The 19,802-nt window shown below is 37.2% G+C and overlaps 2 protein-coding genes and 1 non-coding gene across 19 annotated transcripts in view; 1 reads left to right on the forward strand and 2 right to left on the reverse strand.

Moving 5' to 3' along the window:
* The window catches only part of TIA1 (TIA1 cytotoxic granule associated RNA binding protein), a 55,135-nt gene extending 35,784 nt beyond the window's left edge, over nt 1–19,351 (reverse strand). For 3 of the 17 annotated variants that reach the window (XR_009739493.1, XM_061432912.1, XM_061432911.1), the window contains exons 1-5: nt 19,030–19,345; nt 8,544–8,640; nt 4,843–4,941; nt 2,847–2,901; nt 1,300–1,387 (exon numbers count right to left, since the gene is read on the reverse strand). Coding sequence is in view for 15 of the 17 variants with exons in the window: in XM_061432912.1 (XP_061288896.1) it covers nt 1,300–1,387; nt 2,847–2,901; nt 4,843–4,941; nt 8,544–8,640; nt 19,030–19,055 (365 nt within the window). In the remaining 2 variants the exon portion in view is untranslated. Of the gene's footprint in view, nt 1–1,299; nt 1,388–2,644; nt 2,678–2,846; nt 2,902–4,842; nt 4,942–8,537; nt 8,641–17,485; nt 17,574–19,029 lie in introns of all 17 variants that reach the window. The other 14 variants (XM_061432900.1, XM_061432915.1, XM_061432909.1 and 11 more) reach the window with 11 other exon arrangements.
* Nucleotides 19,352–19,592: 241 nt separating this feature from the next.
* On the reverse strand, nt 19,593–19,663 carry TRNAG-CCC (transfer RNA glycine (anticodon CCC)). Its single transcript has one exon. It is a non-coding gene; the product is annotated as a tRNA-Gly (tRNA).
* A 1-nt stretch (nt 19,664) lies between these two features.
* PCYOX1 (prenylcysteine oxidase 1) overlaps nt 19,665–19,802 on the forward strand; it is a 46,936-nt gene continuing 46,798 nt past the window's right edge. Inside the window, exon 1 of the mRNA XM_061432899.1 lies at nt 19,665–19,792. The gene's annotated coding sequence lies outside the window, so the exon portion shown is untranslated. The remainder of the gene's footprint in view (nt 19,793–19,802) is intronic.

Here is a 19,802-nt window from a genome sequence, read left to right on the forward strand (position 1 = left end):
TCTTATATTATCTGAAAGAATTCTCTAAAGAAGAAGTAGCAAAGATACAGATCAAAGTTCTTTAATCCTTTACAGTCCTGTGACTATGCTGAAAGTGGATAAAATTTACAAAGATACTACACACCAAAATGAAAACAAGCACAAAATTTTGTATACAGAAATTTATAAAGCCTTTAAGAGGTAAAAGGTTAAGACTATCCAATCTAGATATTTGAAAGCCAGCTAACCATCATCAAAACCCTAAAACAGACTAAAAAGAACAATCAAGAAATTAGAACTTTTCCTAAAGTCAGTTCTAAGAGATCAAGAAAAATGTTACCTAAAAGAAGAGCCCACCTATAAACTCTCATCTTGTGACTGCCTTTAAAGTTGGCCCCTTACTTATGATCATTCTTTGGTCACTATCCATTTTCATCCTCCTACCAGTGAACTAAAACTCTTCAAATGAAAATTCCCAAATTCAACATCAATATCACCAGCATTTACTTTCCAGTCTCCTTCTCATCTCTGCTGTTGGTCTGTTCATCAAACTAAATCAAAGCTAGAATTTCCTTTTTTCTACTTTTCTAGCTGGAACACCAATAATAAAGCAACCAGAAACTCTAAAAACTTTGTTTTCTAGATTCAACAATTACTTCTAAGAAAGTGCAATAATCAACTTATTCTTACTCTATTACAGGCATGCTTTTCAAAATATTAAAGTTCTTTTATGATGAATACTCAAGTGAGCTATTTATAACAGGCCTAAACTGTACAAGTAATAACAACGCAAGCAATATAGTGCTTCACAAAATAGTAAGAGGCATTATTATTGTTGTTAATAGCAACAATAACAACAACAAAATGTTAAATGGAATTAACATTAATAACTGCTTTTTAAACTATTAAGGTTTCTTTTTGTTAAAATATATTAACAGAAAATGCATGGTATCATAGAAGTGCCAAAGGGTCTAAACTCCTTAGTCACAGCACAAGTTCACTAAAGATTATGACCAGGCTAGCAAGACACTCATACAAGAAACAGGATGCAGGACAGCACATTCGTCTCTTAAAAACTAATGCTAATTGAAAAAAAAATTTAAGATAATTGAAGACCAAAGATTTATCAATGGGAAAATAATCTTTGGCTGTTAACTACTTGAATAGGCTCTAAACAATACATTTATTCAAGTAAATATTAATACATTACATTCAAGTGTCAAAATTTATGTCCAAAAACATTCACAACAGATTTTCAAATTACTTCTATATGATTGTTTCTAATTAAAAGCATTTTAAAATTTATCCTCTGTTACTTACGATATTCTTCCAAATGGTGCAAAAGCAGCTTTTATATCTTCAGTTGTAATTTCTGGACTGAGATCACCAACAAAGACATGGAAATGATCTTATAGGGGAAAGGAAGGGGAATTGAAAAGAAAAATACAATTTTAGAATTTAAAAAAATGCTAAGATCTATTCAATAAAGTATTCTTAAAATAATTTATGTATTACAATAAAGTATAAGTAAAACACTATCCTATATCTAGACAAATTCTATCAGTTTTAAACATAATGAATAATGAATCAAGGTGACAATACAGGAAAGATTCTCCTATGATATATCTAATGGGAGACTGACAGTTACATTTCTACTTATAACCAATTATTATACTGGCCAAAATAAACTATTAATATATAACAAGTTTTGCAAAAAAAAAAAAATATATATATATATAAAAATAAATGACTTATTTACCATTCTAATAGTAATTATTCACATTTATTCAGTTTACCACTACATTAAATCTTTACAAATTAAAATAGTGGTATTATGAGTTATTAGGCTAGATTTGCCTCAGTTAAGACAGTTTACTGAAGCTAGCTATGCGATATACTTGGTTTAACCATATTTTGTGAAGAACAATCAAAGAAATACCTTGCATTGCAACAGTTTGATGTTAAAGTATTTGAGTTTTCTCAAAAGCCAACAGTTTTGGTTGCCCAGACATTACACCATTCAGTTTATGTGAATCCATGTGCAAGTGAACTAAGACTGAAGGCAACAGAATGAAAACAGTAATCCCTTCACTTTATATCAGAGTCATTAAAAAAGCACTGGAGAGAAATAATGATCCCATATATGAAGTTTTCTTAAAAAGACAATGCTCAAAAAAAAAAAAAAAAGAAACACTTTAAATATACAAAATAGTTGGATCAACACTTTAAATGGACATACACATCAATTCTGACAAAGTATATCTGGAAAGAAAAGTTACCCCTACTTGGCAGGCCTTAAGCAACATATTAGGTTGCCATTTGGAAGACACAGTTTCAAGTGCAACTCAAGCAATAAGAAGATCTGGGTATGAAGCACAGAACTTGACCTCAAGGAAACAGGGTATCTTGCCCTTCAGTGGTGAAGTATTTCTAAGGCATCAGCTGCTACCAAGGGGGGAATCAGAGAACTTGAAATAGCACCCAAGTAGCGGACAAGCCACACTTGGTCAACACTGGGAAAAAGGGGGAAAAATATTGCCAGAGAGACAAATAGAAATACGATCCCTCCCTCCCCGCTCCCCCCAACATCAAACAAAAAAACTTCAGGTGGTTAGTGAATACCCTTTCAAGAGATTTCATTTTATGTTTAAGAAGATACAATTACCTTGTGAACGCTGTGTGCTGACAACGGTACTACCTGATGACAAAGATTAGATTTGTTCTTAAATTTATTAACACAAACACAGTCAATCATATCTTAGGATAACGATCAAAACATTACTGCAAATGCATGATGTTTATATGTTTACAAGAAAACTACTATGTACAATAAACACAAAAGTTCAAAGAGTATAAAATATACTTACTGCTTGTGTCTTTCTTTTGACTGCTGGGAGTTGTTGCCCAATTCACTTTGACCTCCTAAAAAAATTTTTTCTACATTTATATTTCATAAAAATAAAGGTCATAATCAGGTGTTACAAGATTTGCATCTATGAATACAATGGTATTTGTCTGACAAGATGCATTCAAAATTTTCTGGTCAAAATTTCAATACTTTTAAAAAAAGAATTAGCAACTTTGTTTCATTAAGTAAGGACATTAAAAAAATCATTACCATCTGTTATCATTGTTATCATTTTTTTTTTTTGAGAAAAGGCTTTTTTAACGTTAGGAAAAAGTAGAAAGGACATAATCTCAGAATTATTTCATTTTTCCCTTAAATATTTATTTTTTAATGTACAGTTCTGCAAATAACAAATCCTAACCATACATAACTTCTCTATTAACATTCAACTAATCTGCCTAATTGCACTCATCTCACACACTAATAAAGTAATGCTCAAAATTCTCCAAGCCAGGCTTCAGCAATACGTGAACCGTGAACTTCCTGATGTTCAAGCTGGTTTTAGAAAAGGCAGAGGAACCAGAGATCAAATTGCCAACATCCGCTGGATCATCGAAAAAGCAAGAGTTCCAGAAAACATCTATTTCTGCTTTATTGACTATGCCAAAGCCTTTGACTGTGTGGATCACAAAAAACTGTGGAAAATTCTGAAAGAGATGGGAATACCAGATCACTTGACCTGCCTCTTGAGAACTCTGTGTGCAGGTCAGGAAGCAACAGTTAGAACTGGACATGGAACAACAGACTGGTTCCTAATAGGAAAAGGAGTACGTCAAGGCTGTATATTGTCACCCTGCTTATTTAACTTCTATGCAGAGTACATCATGAGAAACACTGGGCTGGAAGAAGCACAAGCTGGAATCAAGACTGCCAGGAGAAATATCAATAACCTCAGATATGCAGATGACACCACCCTTATGGCAGAAAGTGAAGAGGACCTAAAAAGCCTCTTGATGAAAATGGAAGAGGACAGTGAAAAAGTTGGCTTAAAGCTCAACATTCAGAAAACAAAGATTGTGGCATCTGGTCCCATCACTTCATGGGAAATAGATGGGGAAACAGTGTCAGACTTTATTTTTTGGGCTCCAAAATCACTGCAGATGGTGACTGCAGCCATGAAATTAAAAGACGTTTACTCCTTGGAAGGAAAGTTATGACCAACCTAGATAGCATATTCAAAAGCAGAGACATTACTTTGCCAACAAAGGTTCGTCTAGTCAAGGCTATGGTTTTTCCAGTGGTCATGTATGGATGTGAGAGTTGGACTGTGAAGAAAGCTGAGCGCCGGAGAATTGATGTTCTTGAACTGTGGTGTTGGAGAAGACTCTTGAGAGTCCCTTGGACTGCGAGGAGATCCAACCAGTCCATCCTAAAGGAGATCAGTCCTGGGTGTTCACTGGAATGACTGATGCTGAAGCTGAAACTCCAATACTTTGGCCACCTCATGCGAAGAGTTGACTCATAAGAAAAGACCCTGATGCTGGGAGGGATTGGGGGCAGCAGGAGAAGGGGACGACAGAGGACGAGATGGCTGGACGGCATCACCGACTCGATGGACATGAGTTTGGGTAAACTCTGGGAGTTGGTGATGGACAGGGAGGCCTGGCGTGCTGCGATTCATGGGGTCACAAAGAGACACGACTGAGTGACTGAACTGAACTTGCCTAAAGTACCAATAAATTTTTTTTCTTTTATTCTTCCCCATTAGTAGTCAGCATTCCTATATATTTCAATAAAGCCTAGTAATTCAACAGTTACTTCAGTATTTACCATATGCAAGGAACCATGAAGAATACTAACATAAACACATACTCTAAAAGCTTTACCCCATCTTTTTAATATTAATTGTGATCGTTTTCTGTAAAACAAATACGATGCTTCTAAAATGGAAATAAAACCTTTTACAACTTAGAATTTTCCAGTGCATGTCACCTTCTTTAATTACGATAGCTTACCTTACCCATTATCTTCCGCCCATTCATAGCAGCGAGTGCTGCAGCTGCATGACGATGCTCATAAAACTCCACAAAACAATATGGATCATTTCCGGCTGTCTGTTGAAGAAGAGACACAAAAGTCAGTTTTATGCTTTATATACTCTCCTTACTTTAAAACTATACAAAGTTTTATATAGCTCAGTATCAGGCCATGGAGAATGAGGGGCTGTTCTGCAAGTAAATGTTTAAGATAAGACAGTAAACAACAACAACAAAAAATAACTATTTTTATAGAAAGCTATCATCTTCAACAGCTTGTATTATATACTATATGTAATTTAATCTTTTATTAATGACTAAACCTTCTAATTAACCTTCTTAAACCTATTATTAAAATAGAAGTAAATACACTCTAAAAACTGAAGACATTTTCAGATAAGTAAAGTTTTAAAATAGGTTTTAGAACGTGCACTTTATGACATCAAAATTTTTGCCTGCTTAGAAGGCCTTTAAAAATAAAAATTCTTGAGAATTCCCTGGTGGTTCAGTGGTTAGGACTCCATGAGTCCACTACGGGGGCACGGGTTCAATCCCTGATTGGTGAACCAAGATCTTGTAAGCCACTGTGCAGTGCAACCAGAAGGAAACTCTCTCCTCTCTTCTGTTGGTGATCGAAGTAGTTGAAGCCTGATGACAGGCAAAGCCTGGGTGTTTTCTTACAAGGAAGTAGAAAAAATACCCAGTGTTTTCACACCTCTTGGTGTAAAACACCAAATGGCTTCATAGTCCATTTTACAATTCTTTCCATAATCGCCCAAGCAGAATTGTTAAAATAAGAAACTAATTCAAAAGACTAGAATGATAATAAAATAAAGAAATATGCCATTTTATTTCATGCACAACTAACAGTTAAAAAAAAATGTCCCTGGCAATGATTTCAAAGAATTTTAGGGTAAAGAGGCAACCACCAAATTGATGACATTGAAACTATCCATTATTTATTTTTAAAAGCATTAGAGAATATATAAGTGTTAATTCAAACTAATGCTATGCTTAGTGGGAGTTCTACTACCAAGATCCATGTTGACAGGCATCAGAATCAGAAAACTGGTTAAAAAAGTGGCTTACACGTAAGAATATGGCAATCAAATAAATAAGAATGTTCATTTCACTTGTGTCCAGAAAAATAAAAACTATACTTTTTAGATTAAAAAAAAAATTCTAAGCATATGCATTATCAGCCTTTGTACTCTAAAGTCTTAGTCACTCAGTCACGTTGAATTCTTTGTGATCCCATGGACTGTAGCCTGCCAGACTCCTCTGTCCATGGGATTTCCCAGGCAAGGATACTGGAGTATTCCGTCTCCAATTCATACTCTGCTGCCAAGTCGCTTCAGTCGTGTCCGACTCTGTGCGACCCCATGGACTGCAGCCTACCAGGCTTCTCCGTCCATGGGATTCTTCAGGTAAGAACACTGGAGTGGGTTGCCATTTCCTTCTCCAATGCATGAAAGTGGAAAGTGAAAGTGAAGTCACTCAGTCGTGTCTGACTCTTTGCGACCCCATGGACTGCAGCCTACCAGGCTCCTCCATCCATGGGATTTTCCGGGCAACAGTACTGGAGTGGGGTGCCATTGCCTTCCCCCAATTCATACTCTAGGGAGTATAAAATTAATAAATATGAACATCAGTCCAACAGTGTGATGTGAACAGACTGGAATTTAGACTTTAATAATAATAAAATAATGATAAGCAGGAGAAAGAGTAGTGAATCTAAGTCTTTGAGTGACCAAAGTCCAATTTATACAAAGCGGCAGAGGCTCCCCTAGCTAGTCTTTTTCTGTAGGTGCAGCAGTCACTAACATTTTGCTAGCGATCTTTACCAGAAAATTGAGAAAGACCTAGACAGAGAGAGAATAGCACCCTATAGACCTATGGAGAGAATAGATCAATCTGGGTTTACATCCTTGCTTTGCCTCATTTTTGTATATATTAAACAGGAATAACATTTGCTTTGTAATGTTTCTATTTAGTATTTTTGATGAGGCATCAGTATAAAAATGATAGGCAGTAAACATTTAGTAAATGCTATTACTAAGATAAGGAAGGAGACCCAGAGGAAGGAAAGACTGGTTTTAAATTCTCCATCATTTCCCTTTCTCTCTCCCTCTTATCTTTCTCTATGGGTATGGGAATCTTTCATTCATTATCCAAAGGCATACAGATATTAAATATGATTAACAGAACACTTCAGAAGAGTGTAAAGAATAAAAACATCGTTGAATCCATCTGTATTATGTGTGGGTGACTCTGCCACATTAGGAGAAAAGTTTTGACATTTTAAAATACAAGACAACAAACCAAAGCCAACTGGCTAAATAATTACTTTTAAAAATACCAAGGTAAAAAACATTAAACTGGAATATAGTAGAAGAGAAAGTAGTAGATACCGATACATACATGACTTTCTTTCCTGGAGAAACAAAAACTAAACGTTTAAACGCAGGAAAGACCATGGGATAAAAGGATTTCTCTTTAGTACTGTTTTTCTCATCAAGAGAATTTGAAGCTGCCTTTTTACACATATTATGACTCAGGATTAATACCGATTACATGAGTGAATTGATGTTTTTTCTATACATTAAAGTCTGATGATTGGAGAAGGAAATGGCAACCCACTCCAGTGTTCTAGCCTGGAGAATCCCAGGGACAGGGGGAGCCTGGTGGGCTGCCATCTATGGGGTCGCACAGAGTCGGACACGACTGAAGCGACTTAGCAGCAGCAGCAGCCTTAGAGTCATGTGTATAATATCAACATTCCAGTATAGATTGGGTTGTGCCAAGTTCAGTTCTGTTCCTCATTACTGTCTCTTCCAGTATAAAGTGAAAACTCTGACTCCTCTACCCTGGGGCAAAAGCTCTGGATCTCCTGCAAGCAATTCTTTAATAAGCCCACACCCATCTCCCCAAGATAAGCCCCCTTTGCTGTAACCATGAACTCTAGGTATAAATAAAATCAAGAAACATTTCTCACCACCGAAGCAAAACAGCCTCAGTATGCAGATTCAGTTATCTACATCTACTTAGAGTCCAAGTACTGATTAAGACTTATGTCTAAAACATCTGTATCCCTTGGGAGGGGAGTTTGGGGGAGAAGGGACACATATACGTATGGGTGAGTCTCTTCACTGTTCATCTGAAACCATCACAATATTGTTTGTTAATCGGCTCTAACCCAATACAAAATAAAAATCTACATGCTTGTTTTTAAAAAAAAAAAGAAAAAGTCTGATGAATGGGCACTGCCACAATTCGAGAAAAACTTGAATTGTGACCTTTAAAAATAAAGTTTAAAACATCTTCACAGTATCAAAGTCTATTATTTCTTTTGCCTAATTTCCTATTTTAATTAATAACTGAATTTCTAGATTTGCCAATCAACTGACACCACATAGAAAACAAACAATTCTGATGCCTCAATACATTTTAAAACAAGAGTCCCACATATAGTTCTCATCTGTTTTGGAAATGATTAGATCTAGTCTCTCTTTACTGAGTCAAACAAACTTGGTGGCCAAAATGGACTTACTACAAATTTACTGAAACCTTTATGAATTTAGACTGTATAAACCAATTTAAGAGATCCTGGAAATGATGGATTTAAAGAATGTATTTAAAACAAAAAAAAGAAGAAAGTTAACTAAGTAAAATACCCTTACATCCATAATCATTTTGCAGTTTTTACAAGGTCCAATCTGGCTAAAGAGCTGGAGAATTAGAGCTTCTGTGACATCTCTGGAAAGGTTACCAACGTATCTGAAACACAAAGAAAAACAATTCACCACTTAAAATTTGCTTCTTTTAAATCAGTTCTTAAAGTTGAATACTGAACAATGAATTGGGGGAATAGGCAGATCTTTGCTGTGTACTACACTATTTAGAACTTATAAAAGTTTGAAAACTTCAAAATCTCTTACAAAACAGATGTAATATATGTTACTTACAAATATACTAGACAGTTTAGTAGAGGGAAACTAGTAAGTATCTGTTTTTAGTGCAGGTTGCACAAATAAAACTTGTTGCTTTAAGTTTATAGGCTTACCTTAGGAAGATATACCTAAAATCTCTCAAATGAATCATTTGACATGTAGAACAATTCATACAATCAATCCTAGAAAACTCTGCAAGTATTCTCCTTCTACAGTATTACTGAGAACATTAAATAAAATTTCCTCAATGTTTAATTCACATGATTGTCCTAAAAGTGTCCAATTGAGGTATACTTTGGTTTAGACAGTAAACATATTTTTGAAAGATGAATCAATCACTATCAAACTGTTATACATGCTCACAAAATAAAGGGAAGCCTTTTAATGAATATCACTGATCAGTAGAAGCAGAAAGGGAGTAGAAAGATTCTAGGAGAGACTTTTAACAGATAATATAAGTTGGTGACTAACAAAATTACTGTAAATAATGTATTACAAGACAACATGACTGGGATGATCCTTACTTTTTTGGGGGGAGGAGGATGATCCTTATCTAAGGGTTTATAAATATTCAAAATGGGATTTTGAAATGAGATTACCTCAGGTATGTTAGTTTTATTACTTCTGAAATCAGAGAATGTAGTCTCCCAACAACTATAGATGTCTTAATTCTTCTGCTAAGAATCCTTCAGGGAATGTGATGAAAGGTACGGACCCTCTCCCCAGAAAAATAAAACACCTATACGTGCCAGAAAGCGTGGATTCAATTCCTTCCTTCCATTTACCCATTCAACAGACTACTGAATGCTTATTATGAAGGCATAGGAATAGGCTAAAATGGCAAAGATAGAAGTGCCAAATCTTAAGAACAATGAACAATTCCTTTACAGAAAAATGCTAGACAATAATTGTAGACAGACAGCATTAAATTAACGATGTGTAAGCTCTACTGAAATCATTGATTCAGGCATGAACCATCAATAGATGTAAAACTTAGGTGAAAGGCTGGTAAGAAAATGGATATGTGCAGGGTGCCTAAGATGTCACATAGATTACTTAACATATGCAAAGGGAAAACTCACCTTAAAAGTGAGAACTCTACACCGGTCAGAATGGCCATCATCAAAAAGTCTACAAACCATAAATGCTGGAGAGGGTGTGGAGAAAAGGGAACACTCTTGCACTGTTGGTGGGAAAATAAATTGATACAGCCACTATGGAAGATGGTAGTGAGATTCCTTAAAAAAACTAGGACTGAAACCACCATATGACCCAGCAATCCCACTGCTAGGGATATACCTTGAGGAACCCAGGGTTGAAAAAGACACATGTATCTCATTGTTCATTGCAGCACTATTTACAATAGCTAGAACATGGAAGCAACCTAGATGTCCATCTACAGATAAATGGATAAAGAAGTTGTGGTACGTATACACAACGGAATATTACTCAGCCATAAAAAGGAACTCATTTGAGTCCATTCTGATGAGGTGGATGAACCTAGATCCTATTACACAGAGTGAAGTGAGTCAGAAAGATAAATATTATATTCTAACACACACATACGGAATATAGAAAAATTTTATTTATTTACAGGGCAGCAATGGAGACATAGAGAATAGACTTATGGACATGGGGAGATGGGAGGAGAGGGTGAGATGTATGGAAAGAATAACATGGAAACTTACATTACCATATGTAAAATAGATAACCAATGGGAATTTGCTATATGGCCCAGGAAACTAAAACAGGGGCTCTGTATCAACCTAGAGGGGTGGGATGGGGAGATGGGAGGGAGGTTCAAAAGGCAGGGGATATATGTATACCTGTGGCTGATTCATGTTGAGGTTTGAGAGAAAACAACAGAATTCTGTAAAGCAATTATCCTTCAATAAAAAAATAAAAGAAAAAAGTGAGATCTGTAGGCCACTTTGACCCTATGATCAAACTTTAAATCATGTTATGAACGAACAATGACACATTGTGTACACAATATGAATTATACAATATCATATATGAAATATTCAAGTCAGAAAGATCTAACTTGAATTTAGCTAAGCTTAAATTCAGATCTAAGTTTACAGGATATTGGGCATATAAAACAATTACACAAATTCAGATCTGGGATATTATATAAGGTGACTTATTTGATATCTTAAAGATTACCCTCCTTAAAAAAAAAAAGTAAAAAGGAAGGCTACTTTTGATTAAGAGGGACTTAAAAGACACTGACAACTTAATATTTACAATGAATAATCCTTGACTGAATCCTAGATTAGCGAGGGGGTGAGAAATCGCTTTTTCTTACAGAATTCTGATTAATAAATGTATAAGAAATGAGGGAAATCATCATTAAAACACCTTAGTAATAATGTTACGGGTAAGAATTCTTTGATACACCTCCCTTTATGAAGTGAGGCTTAATTTCCCTCTCCTTGAGTGTGGGCAACTCTTAGTGACTCAATTCTGACAGGGTATGTTGAGAAAAAAGGTAGTCACTATACAGTGGAGATAAGATCACAGCATCTGGTCCAATCACTTCAAGGCAAATAGACAGGGAAACAATGGAAACAGTGACAGACTATTATTTTGGGCTCCAAAATCACTGCAGATGTGACCGCAGCCATGAAATTAAGACACTTGCTCCTTGGAAGGAAAGCTATGATCAACCTAGACAGCATAATAAAAAGCAGAGATATTACTTTGCCAACAAAGATCCGTCTAGTCAAAGCTATGGTTTTCCCAGTAGTCATGTATAGATGTGAGACTTGGACTATAAAGAAAGCTGAGCACTGAAGAATTGATGCCTTTTAACTGTGGTGTTGGAGAAGACTCGAGAGTCCCTTGGACTGCAAGGAGATCCAACCAGTTGATCCTAAAGGAAATCAGTCCTGAATATTCATTGCAAGGACTGATGCTGAAGCTGAAACTCCAATCCTTTGGCCACCTGATGTGAAGAACTGACTCGTTAGAAAAGACCCTAATGCTGGGAAAGATTGAAGGCAGGAGGAAAAGGGGCCAACAGAGGATGAGACGGTTGGATGGCACCACTGACTCAATGGACATGAGTTTGAGTAAGCTCCAGGAGTTGGTGATGGACAGGGAAGCCTGGCATGCTGCATGCAGTCCATGGGGTGGCAAAGAGTTGGATACAACTGAGCGACTGAATTGAAATGACACAGATCAGTACCCTTCATAAGTGCTACAATGAAAGATATCTCCTCACATATTACAGGAAAGTAAAGAGACATGACAACTAAACACAATGTATTTTGGATTAGATGTTGGAATAGAAAAAGGACATTAGTGGGAAAACTGGGGAAAACAGTAATAAAACTTGCAGTTAATAGTATTGTACCAATCTATTAACTTTTTAGTTTTGATAATCATACTATGGTTATGTAAGATATTAACATTGAGGGAAGGGTGAAGGTGAAAACTCTGAACCATCTCTTTAACTCTTCACTGTCTATTTTTACCCAAATCATGTGCCTATAAGAAACCCTAAGGATTGCATATGTCTAAGGGAAAAAAATGGCTCTTCTGAAAATTTAATTCTAACATCTACTTTGCTAAAGCTAGGTAATCCAGTGATAAACTGACAGTATGTAGGGAACCTGGAGTCTGTCATTTACTCGGCAAAACTTCAAGATTTTTCTCAGAAAAAATTTATCAAATTTTTTCTCAGAAACTCAAAATTTCTAAGTGATTTTCCTAGTTTGAAGATAGCTAATAATAAAAGCTACTATAAAAAGCATTAAGGTCTGTACTGCCTTTGTATCTATTTAATGTGGCCAGCTATATAATGTAAATTCCTGGAGCCTTTATCAATTAACTTCACACAGCTGTTTATTAAGTCTCTTCAGAGCAAGTTACACAAACAACTTTTTCTCAACCTTTGACACCATTACAATAAACCGTAAGTTAACATATGTAACAGTCTCAATTTTATAAAACAAGTTTCTTTGGTTATCCCATACTTTGTCACATATTATTCTGTTTCTGAAGCGAAGGATTTCCTATTAACAGCAGATTTAAGTTACGTATGTTGTTTTTTTTCTTTCAAGGCTGCCAAACATCTTCCTACATTTAGAGAAATCTTTACCCTATGGCAAAGCCTGACTCTTCTTCAGAAGATGAAAGGCTAAATATGGTTATATAGTCTACCACGCATATGATCTGGGCTAGGTCCAATACTTTGGCCACCTCATGCGAAGAGTTGACTCATTGGAAAAGACCCTGATGCTGGGCAGGAGGAGAAGGGGACGACAGAGGATGAGATGGCTGGATGGCATCACTGACTCGATGGACGAGAGTCTGATTGAACTCCGGGAGTTGGTGATGGACAGGGAGGCCTGGCGTGTTGCGATTCTTGGGGCCGCAAAGAGTCGGACACGACTAAGCGACTGAACTGAACTGAGGTCATATTAGAGATACCAGCCCTGAACACAGAAGACAAAGACAGGGGTTAGAAGCAGAAACGGAAGAGAATCCACTTTGGTGGCAAACAGCAGCCGAGTCCCATGTCCAGTGGAAGCTGAAGTTGTAATACCAGGCCCTCACTGTATGTGGTAGGAGTATGCTTTCTGGGATAGTCTATAGCTTGATTAGAACTGTGGGCCTGACAGTTGTCTCTCTTTCCTGAACATTTTCTAAGCCAGGTTCCATAAACTTCCTCCAAATTCTGAAAGTGTCCTCTCTCTCTGTATATATATATTTTTAAGGAAGCATGATTGAACAATTCTGAAACTACTTTTTGAAATTCTAAGACTGAGCAATAAGTGAATATACTGGGAATATATATACTGGCAATAGAAGCCAAGTTCTTCACAGTTGGGAGAATGGAGTTACAAATACAGAGAGGGGAAAGAACAGAATGAACTCTGTAGCATCAGACTAGAATTGGAAGTATCAGTGCAAACTCTTGGGCATGTGTATCTCATTCATTTCCCAGCTCTAACCTCCAAGTGGGCCTGGTTCAAGGACCTAATGAAGCTCAGCTTCTTGATGTCTCACTGCAGAAAGAACTCAGTGAGACAAAGTGATAGGTAACAAGTGGATTTATTCACAGAGAAACACTTCACAGATAAGAGTATGGCCCCAGTATCTTTTTCTTAAAATCAAATTCCTTTCATGCTTAAATTTTTTTGCAGCAATGCATTTAAAGAAATTCTGATGGATACCAAAATTGATTCTGGAGCAGCTGAAAGCCAAGATTTCTTGTCACCATGTTGAATAGACTACTAAACCAAAATGTACATTTCTTACATTTATGTAGTTATAGTTTTTGAAGATGCTTTTTATTCAAAAACATTAAAATATCCTTTTCTAGGTGTTCCATGAACTTCTTGTTAACAGCCTAGATTGAAGTATGTCATGTTGATATTTATAACATCACCTCTGAGATCATGCACCAATCTCATACAAAACTGCAAAGTAAATGTTCTCCTTAGGCAACTGGATAAAATATGAACTATGTATTGGTTAAAAACACTCTATCAATGTAGTTTCCTTAGTATGAAAATTATATTGTGGTTATATAAGAGAATGCCCCCATTTTTAGATTTATTTAAGCCCTAAATGTATTGATGTTTTCTCAAATGGTTCAGCAAATGTGGCTATTAGCAATTGGTAATTCCACATGAAAGGTATCTAAGTCTTAAATGCACTATTTTTGCTACATTTCCATAGGTTTTAAATTTTTCAAAATAAAGTTACCTGAGACATTTCAATGGAAAAAGTCATCAATGCCAGTAAAAACTTGACAGCTCTGGGATAGGACTTCATGTCAATTTAACATATACATTATTTTAAGGTGATATTAAGTTCAAATAGTTATAACACTAGAATCTAAAACACTTTAAGTATTTATTAGTACAGCTCTGGAAAATTTAACTTACAAAGAAAAATCTGCAAGGCAGAATGCTGTATTGGGTTTGTTTTGAGCCACAATCATTGTATAAAAACGTAGAATTTGATATGAAGCCTCTGAAAATTTGAGTGAAAAACATGAATAAATAGGTTTTAATCTAATGATAAATTTCATAAGAGTAGAGACATATTTTCATTCATATCTACTACTTGGAACTCTGCCTGGAATATTCTAGGTGCTCTATAAATACTTGTTAAAGAGATAACTGTAGCTGATTCACTCAGCTGTACAGCAGAAACACAACACTGTAAAGCAATTATACTCCAATAAAAAAATAAAAATTTAAAAGAGGTAACTGTATTCTCTTAGAATTATTTTTGAACATTTGCAATGTGATAGAAAATTAATCCATTTTGCTGGAGTTATTCTAGTTCAGGGGTAGAGGTGTATGTCTCTTACTAATTATGAAATTATGACAAGGATATATTGTACACCACTGGAAATATAGTCAACATTTTATATTAAAATAGCAATATATTTTATAACTATAAATGGAGTATAACCTTTAAAATTATACACTAGTAATTTATATAATACAGTGTATCAATTATATCTCAATTAAAAAAGGAATTATGTACAACAGTAAATACTTGTTTTACATACTATGTATGTATTAGTCACTCAGTCGTGTCTGACTCTTTGCGACCCCATGGACTGTAGCCTCCCAGGCTTCTCTGTCCATGGGATTCTCCAGGTAAGAATACTGGAGTGGGTTGCCATCTCCTTCTCCAGGGGATCTTTCTGACCCAGGGACCAAACCCAGGTCTTCTGCGTTGCAGGTAGATTCTTTACCATCTGAGCTGCCTGCGAACCCCCAAAGTATCTGCAGCTCAAGACAATATTCTGGTTTCCTTTACATCCAAGTCCTTTACCTGGGGTTTGCTTCTGATGGGAGGAGGGACACCTTTTGCTGCCATGATGGGCTGGACAGGCAGAGGAGGATGAAATGGGTGCAGGCCAGTGTCTGTTCTTTTCTCATGTGTTGGGGAGATGATTCTGCTCTTGCCAGATGGTATCTAATCTCTCCATGAACAATCTAGCAAGCTCCATTGAAGCTGAGGATGGAACTTGGTAAGAGCCATGTGGCACATAATATAAATATTATATGCCAGCATCATAACCTTGTAACAACTGTCTCTTCTTCACAAAAGACTGCTGCATGATAGCAGAAATCCTTTATTAGTTGGCATCTCCTTCACTTGGATATCAGACCATATGCAGTCATCCATCCCTTGTTACTCTGAAGGGATTGGTTCTTGGACCTGCCTCTTCCCATGGATACCAAAACCCATGGATGCCCAAGTTTCTTCCATTTGGCTTGTCATATTGAGGGTTTCACATCAGTGGATACAAAGGGCCAATTGTAAACAAATCAGTCTGAAGAAAAAACTTGCCAGGTGGCGCAGAGGTAAAGAATCAGTATGCAATGCAAAAGATAAGGGAGATGGGAGACAAATTCGCTCCAGTATGCTTGCCTGGACAATCCCATGGACAGAGGAGCCTGGCGAGCTACAATCCATGGGGTCACAGAGTCTGACACAACTGAGCACACGCAAACATGCCCTGAAGACTTACTAAGACATTCAGGCTCTCAAGGCAGTTCTCATTTTTATTTTGCAACAAACTAACATTCTAGATGACTGATAATTACGCATTTGCAAATTAAAGTTATTGTCGACTTCACTCTCACATTCAACATCAAACCACTGGCAATTCCTGTAGCTTTATTTTCAAAATGTATCCCGAATCAAATCGCTTCTCACAATATGGTTGACCCTTGAACAACATGGGTTTGAACTGCGTGGATCCATTCATTCATATACATGTATTTTTTTCCACTAAATATGTACTACACAATCCACAATTGGTTGAATCCACAGATGCAGAGGCCCAACTGTAAAAGTTCTGCATGGATTTTTGATTGCTCAAGGGCTATAGCTCCTAACCCTTGCATTGTTCAAGGGTAAACTGTACCATTTCCAGAGTACTGCTGACAAGAAACTGAATCCTGGCGGTCTCCAAAGAGGCAGTGCTGAACACGCATTTGGGGCAAATGAAGGTATTTCCTCTGAGCCATTTAGGTACACAGGCAATACTGAAATTCAGACTATATCTTACCCTCAAGAATGAGTAAATCTTGATTCACTGCTTGAAACTATACCCGTTTTTAAAACAATTTTATTGATCACTTACCATGGATCAGACATTGCCAAGAACATATTAAGAGTCTCTGACTCCAAAGGTTATTCACACAAACATTTTGTATTAAAAGTAAAAACGTTGCTGGCAAAACTTAGGGATGAGTACCTACTCATATTTAATCAGGATTGGTTTGACTGGAAGAATGGGAGCTTTGGTTGAGAAAGGTAGAAGCAAGGGAGGAGATATTAGGAAATGTTAAAGTATGGACAACTTGGGGAAGATTCTTGGATGTGGTGTTCTGGTAGTATACAAGGCAAAATCAGTCATAAATGTGAGTCAAAGCTGAGGACTGCAAAGTGGCAGGCTAATGAACAAAAAGGTGTATGACTTGGGATGACTTACTTAAATTCTAATCTCAGCTTTTCCTCAAATGCAAAATGGACACATTTACTGCAGAATTCTGATGAGGATTAAATAAGCACATGAAAGGCTTAACAGCGAACGCAAGTATTTGTTGAATAAAACTTCCTTCATTAATTCTCCCACAATGGCTGGTCCTCTGTCCCCAGACTAGTACTGCATGTTTCTGTAGACTGACCTGGGAAAGCGGAAGTTGTCTTCATTATTTGATATTCCCAAATCAACATACTAAAAAGGTTAAGTTCTCAGATTATTTTTGGCAGTTTCTGAAATTAAAAATTTTGAAATAAGAACCTTGAAGACATCATAATATAAAAAAAGACAGGCAGTTTCTTAATTCAGTATGCTGTTGGATATCATACTTGTAGTGAAGAGACAAAAGGGAAAAAAGGGTTCCATAAACTCTAGGGGGTTAATGATTTTTTTTTCCCCAGGGAGTATTCATCTACAGATACAATTTTTCAAAAAACAAAAGTCATGTGCTAATTGCTGCATCCTAGTACTAAAGGGCACTAACATGAGATAAAATAGCAAAAAATTGTACTTATTTATTAAGAAAAGAGTGACTATATTTCTCATAGATTACATAACAAAACTATTTTTTGGCGCTAAAAAAATAATTGACTACATTGTATTTCATAACAACTATAATATACAGAGTTGCAAAAAGAAACCTAAGAGTGTATTTTTTTTTAATGCAGAGGGTTCTCAAATTGCCAGTATTCGAAGAATAAAAATAAGAAAGCTACGTCAAAAATTGGGCTTTTTCTTATTTTCGAGAAGAGTAACAAAGGCAGGATCACCTCATCGGATAGTACTTCGAAAAACAAAGGAGAATGCCTGGGGCGGGGGGAAAGCTACACTACAAAGAAATGATCCCAAACTAAAACCACTTAACACTACAAAAATTCAGAGGTGACTAAATATTTTAGTTAAGGTACTTATCAATTGTTGCTTTATTAAAAACTCCCCGCTCCTTCAACGACATGTCAATCACAAAAGTAGCAAGCGAAGATAAAAGAGCATTAAATCCACTTCCCCTCAGTTGATATATACCTCCGGGTGAGAGTTCCATTTTAAAAAAGCAGTTTCAAAATCCTTAGGGGTCCGATTTGGGGCTTTTTGATCGGGGATGGGGGGTTGCCACAGAAAAAGAGCCAAAGTTTAAGAAAAAACAATTGACTTTTTCCCAGTTGGCAACTGCGAGAATAAAGTTTACACCCCTGAAAATGAGTACACGGATTTTCAAGACAAAAATTCTTATCAATGAAAAGAAAATGAAAGGAAGAGTATCTGGAGAAAATCAAAGTAAAATGAAAGCGAGACGGTTGTAAAAATCAGAATAGGTTAATCAAGAAGCGGGGGAAGGGATGCAGGAGAGAAAGAAAGCATGGGACAAAAAGGCTCGCCGAGTTCTAAAAAGAGGTTTGAATGAAAGTCTCTTCTCCAGGCCGAAGGCCGCCGAGGGCCCGGGACGAGGCCAAAGGCCAGGCTGTAGGGGCAGTTAGGTGTACGGACTAATTTAGAGGCTGAGCCCCATCTCCTTCCATTTGGTTCTCACTGCCTGGGTGTCGGTCCCTAGACATCCAGGTGAGCGCCAGAGAGAGTAACCTTGATAACGCGGCGTCCACGGGGAACAATAGGCTGGGGAGCGGCGCAGAGCCGAAGGCTCGCTCCGGGACGATCACCATCCCGCCCCCCTCATCGCTGCCCCAGACTCACAGAGTCTTAGGCATTTCGTCCTCCATGGCTGCTGCTGTCGCGGCGGCGCCTCCAGGTCCAGCTCCCTACCCTTTACTACCTCACAAATCTTTTGACCGGCTATGGCTGAGGGGTAGCCGGGATTCTCGGCTGACCGGAGGTTACCCCGCCTCCTTCTTCGGCGGCAATTACACTCAACTGCCGGGCCCAGCGCGAACAATGAAGCCCCAATACAAGATGGCGGCGAGCCGGGAGCCTTGGAGCAGCCAGGGAAGTGACCCGGGCCGCGCAGGCGCAGAGAAATTTTGCACTTTCAACCTCCTGGCCGCCAGGCTGCACCTCAGTCCTTATATTCACTTGTTGCGCAGCCGTGCTTCCAACGACGCCAGGGGGTTGTCTCAGACTGCGCAGGCGTAAAGGTTAACTGTTTAATGGCTTGAGTAAACATTTTTGAATTCCACCTCCAGATTCGAATGTGTCAACAGTGATTTATAGTAAAATATAAATCTTCATGGAAATGAAAAGTTGTGTTTCTAGAAGAAGAAAGACTCTAAAAATTACCCAAAGCGGGGACAAAAACGGCGTGCGCCGCCCGGGAATCGAACCCGGGTCGCAAGAATGGGAATCTTGCATGATACCACTACACCAGCGGCGCTCACGGAAATTGGTTCTGCCGAAATACCTTAGGACCAAGTACACGAGGACGTTCGTTCCCAAATTAGGAAGATTTAGTCATTTAAAAATAAAAGTTTACCGAGAGTCTCCATAATCTGTTACTTTTCAGGTAAGAGATG

The sequence above is a fragment of the Bos javanicus genome, chromosome 11 (genome assembly GCF_032452875.1).
Source record: "Bos javanicus breed banteng chromosome 11, ARS-OSU_banteng_1.0, whole genome shotgun sequence".
Classification (NCBI taxonomy): domain Eukaryota; kingdom Metazoa; phylum Chordata; class Mammalia; order Artiodactyla; family Bovidae; genus Bos; species Bos javanicus.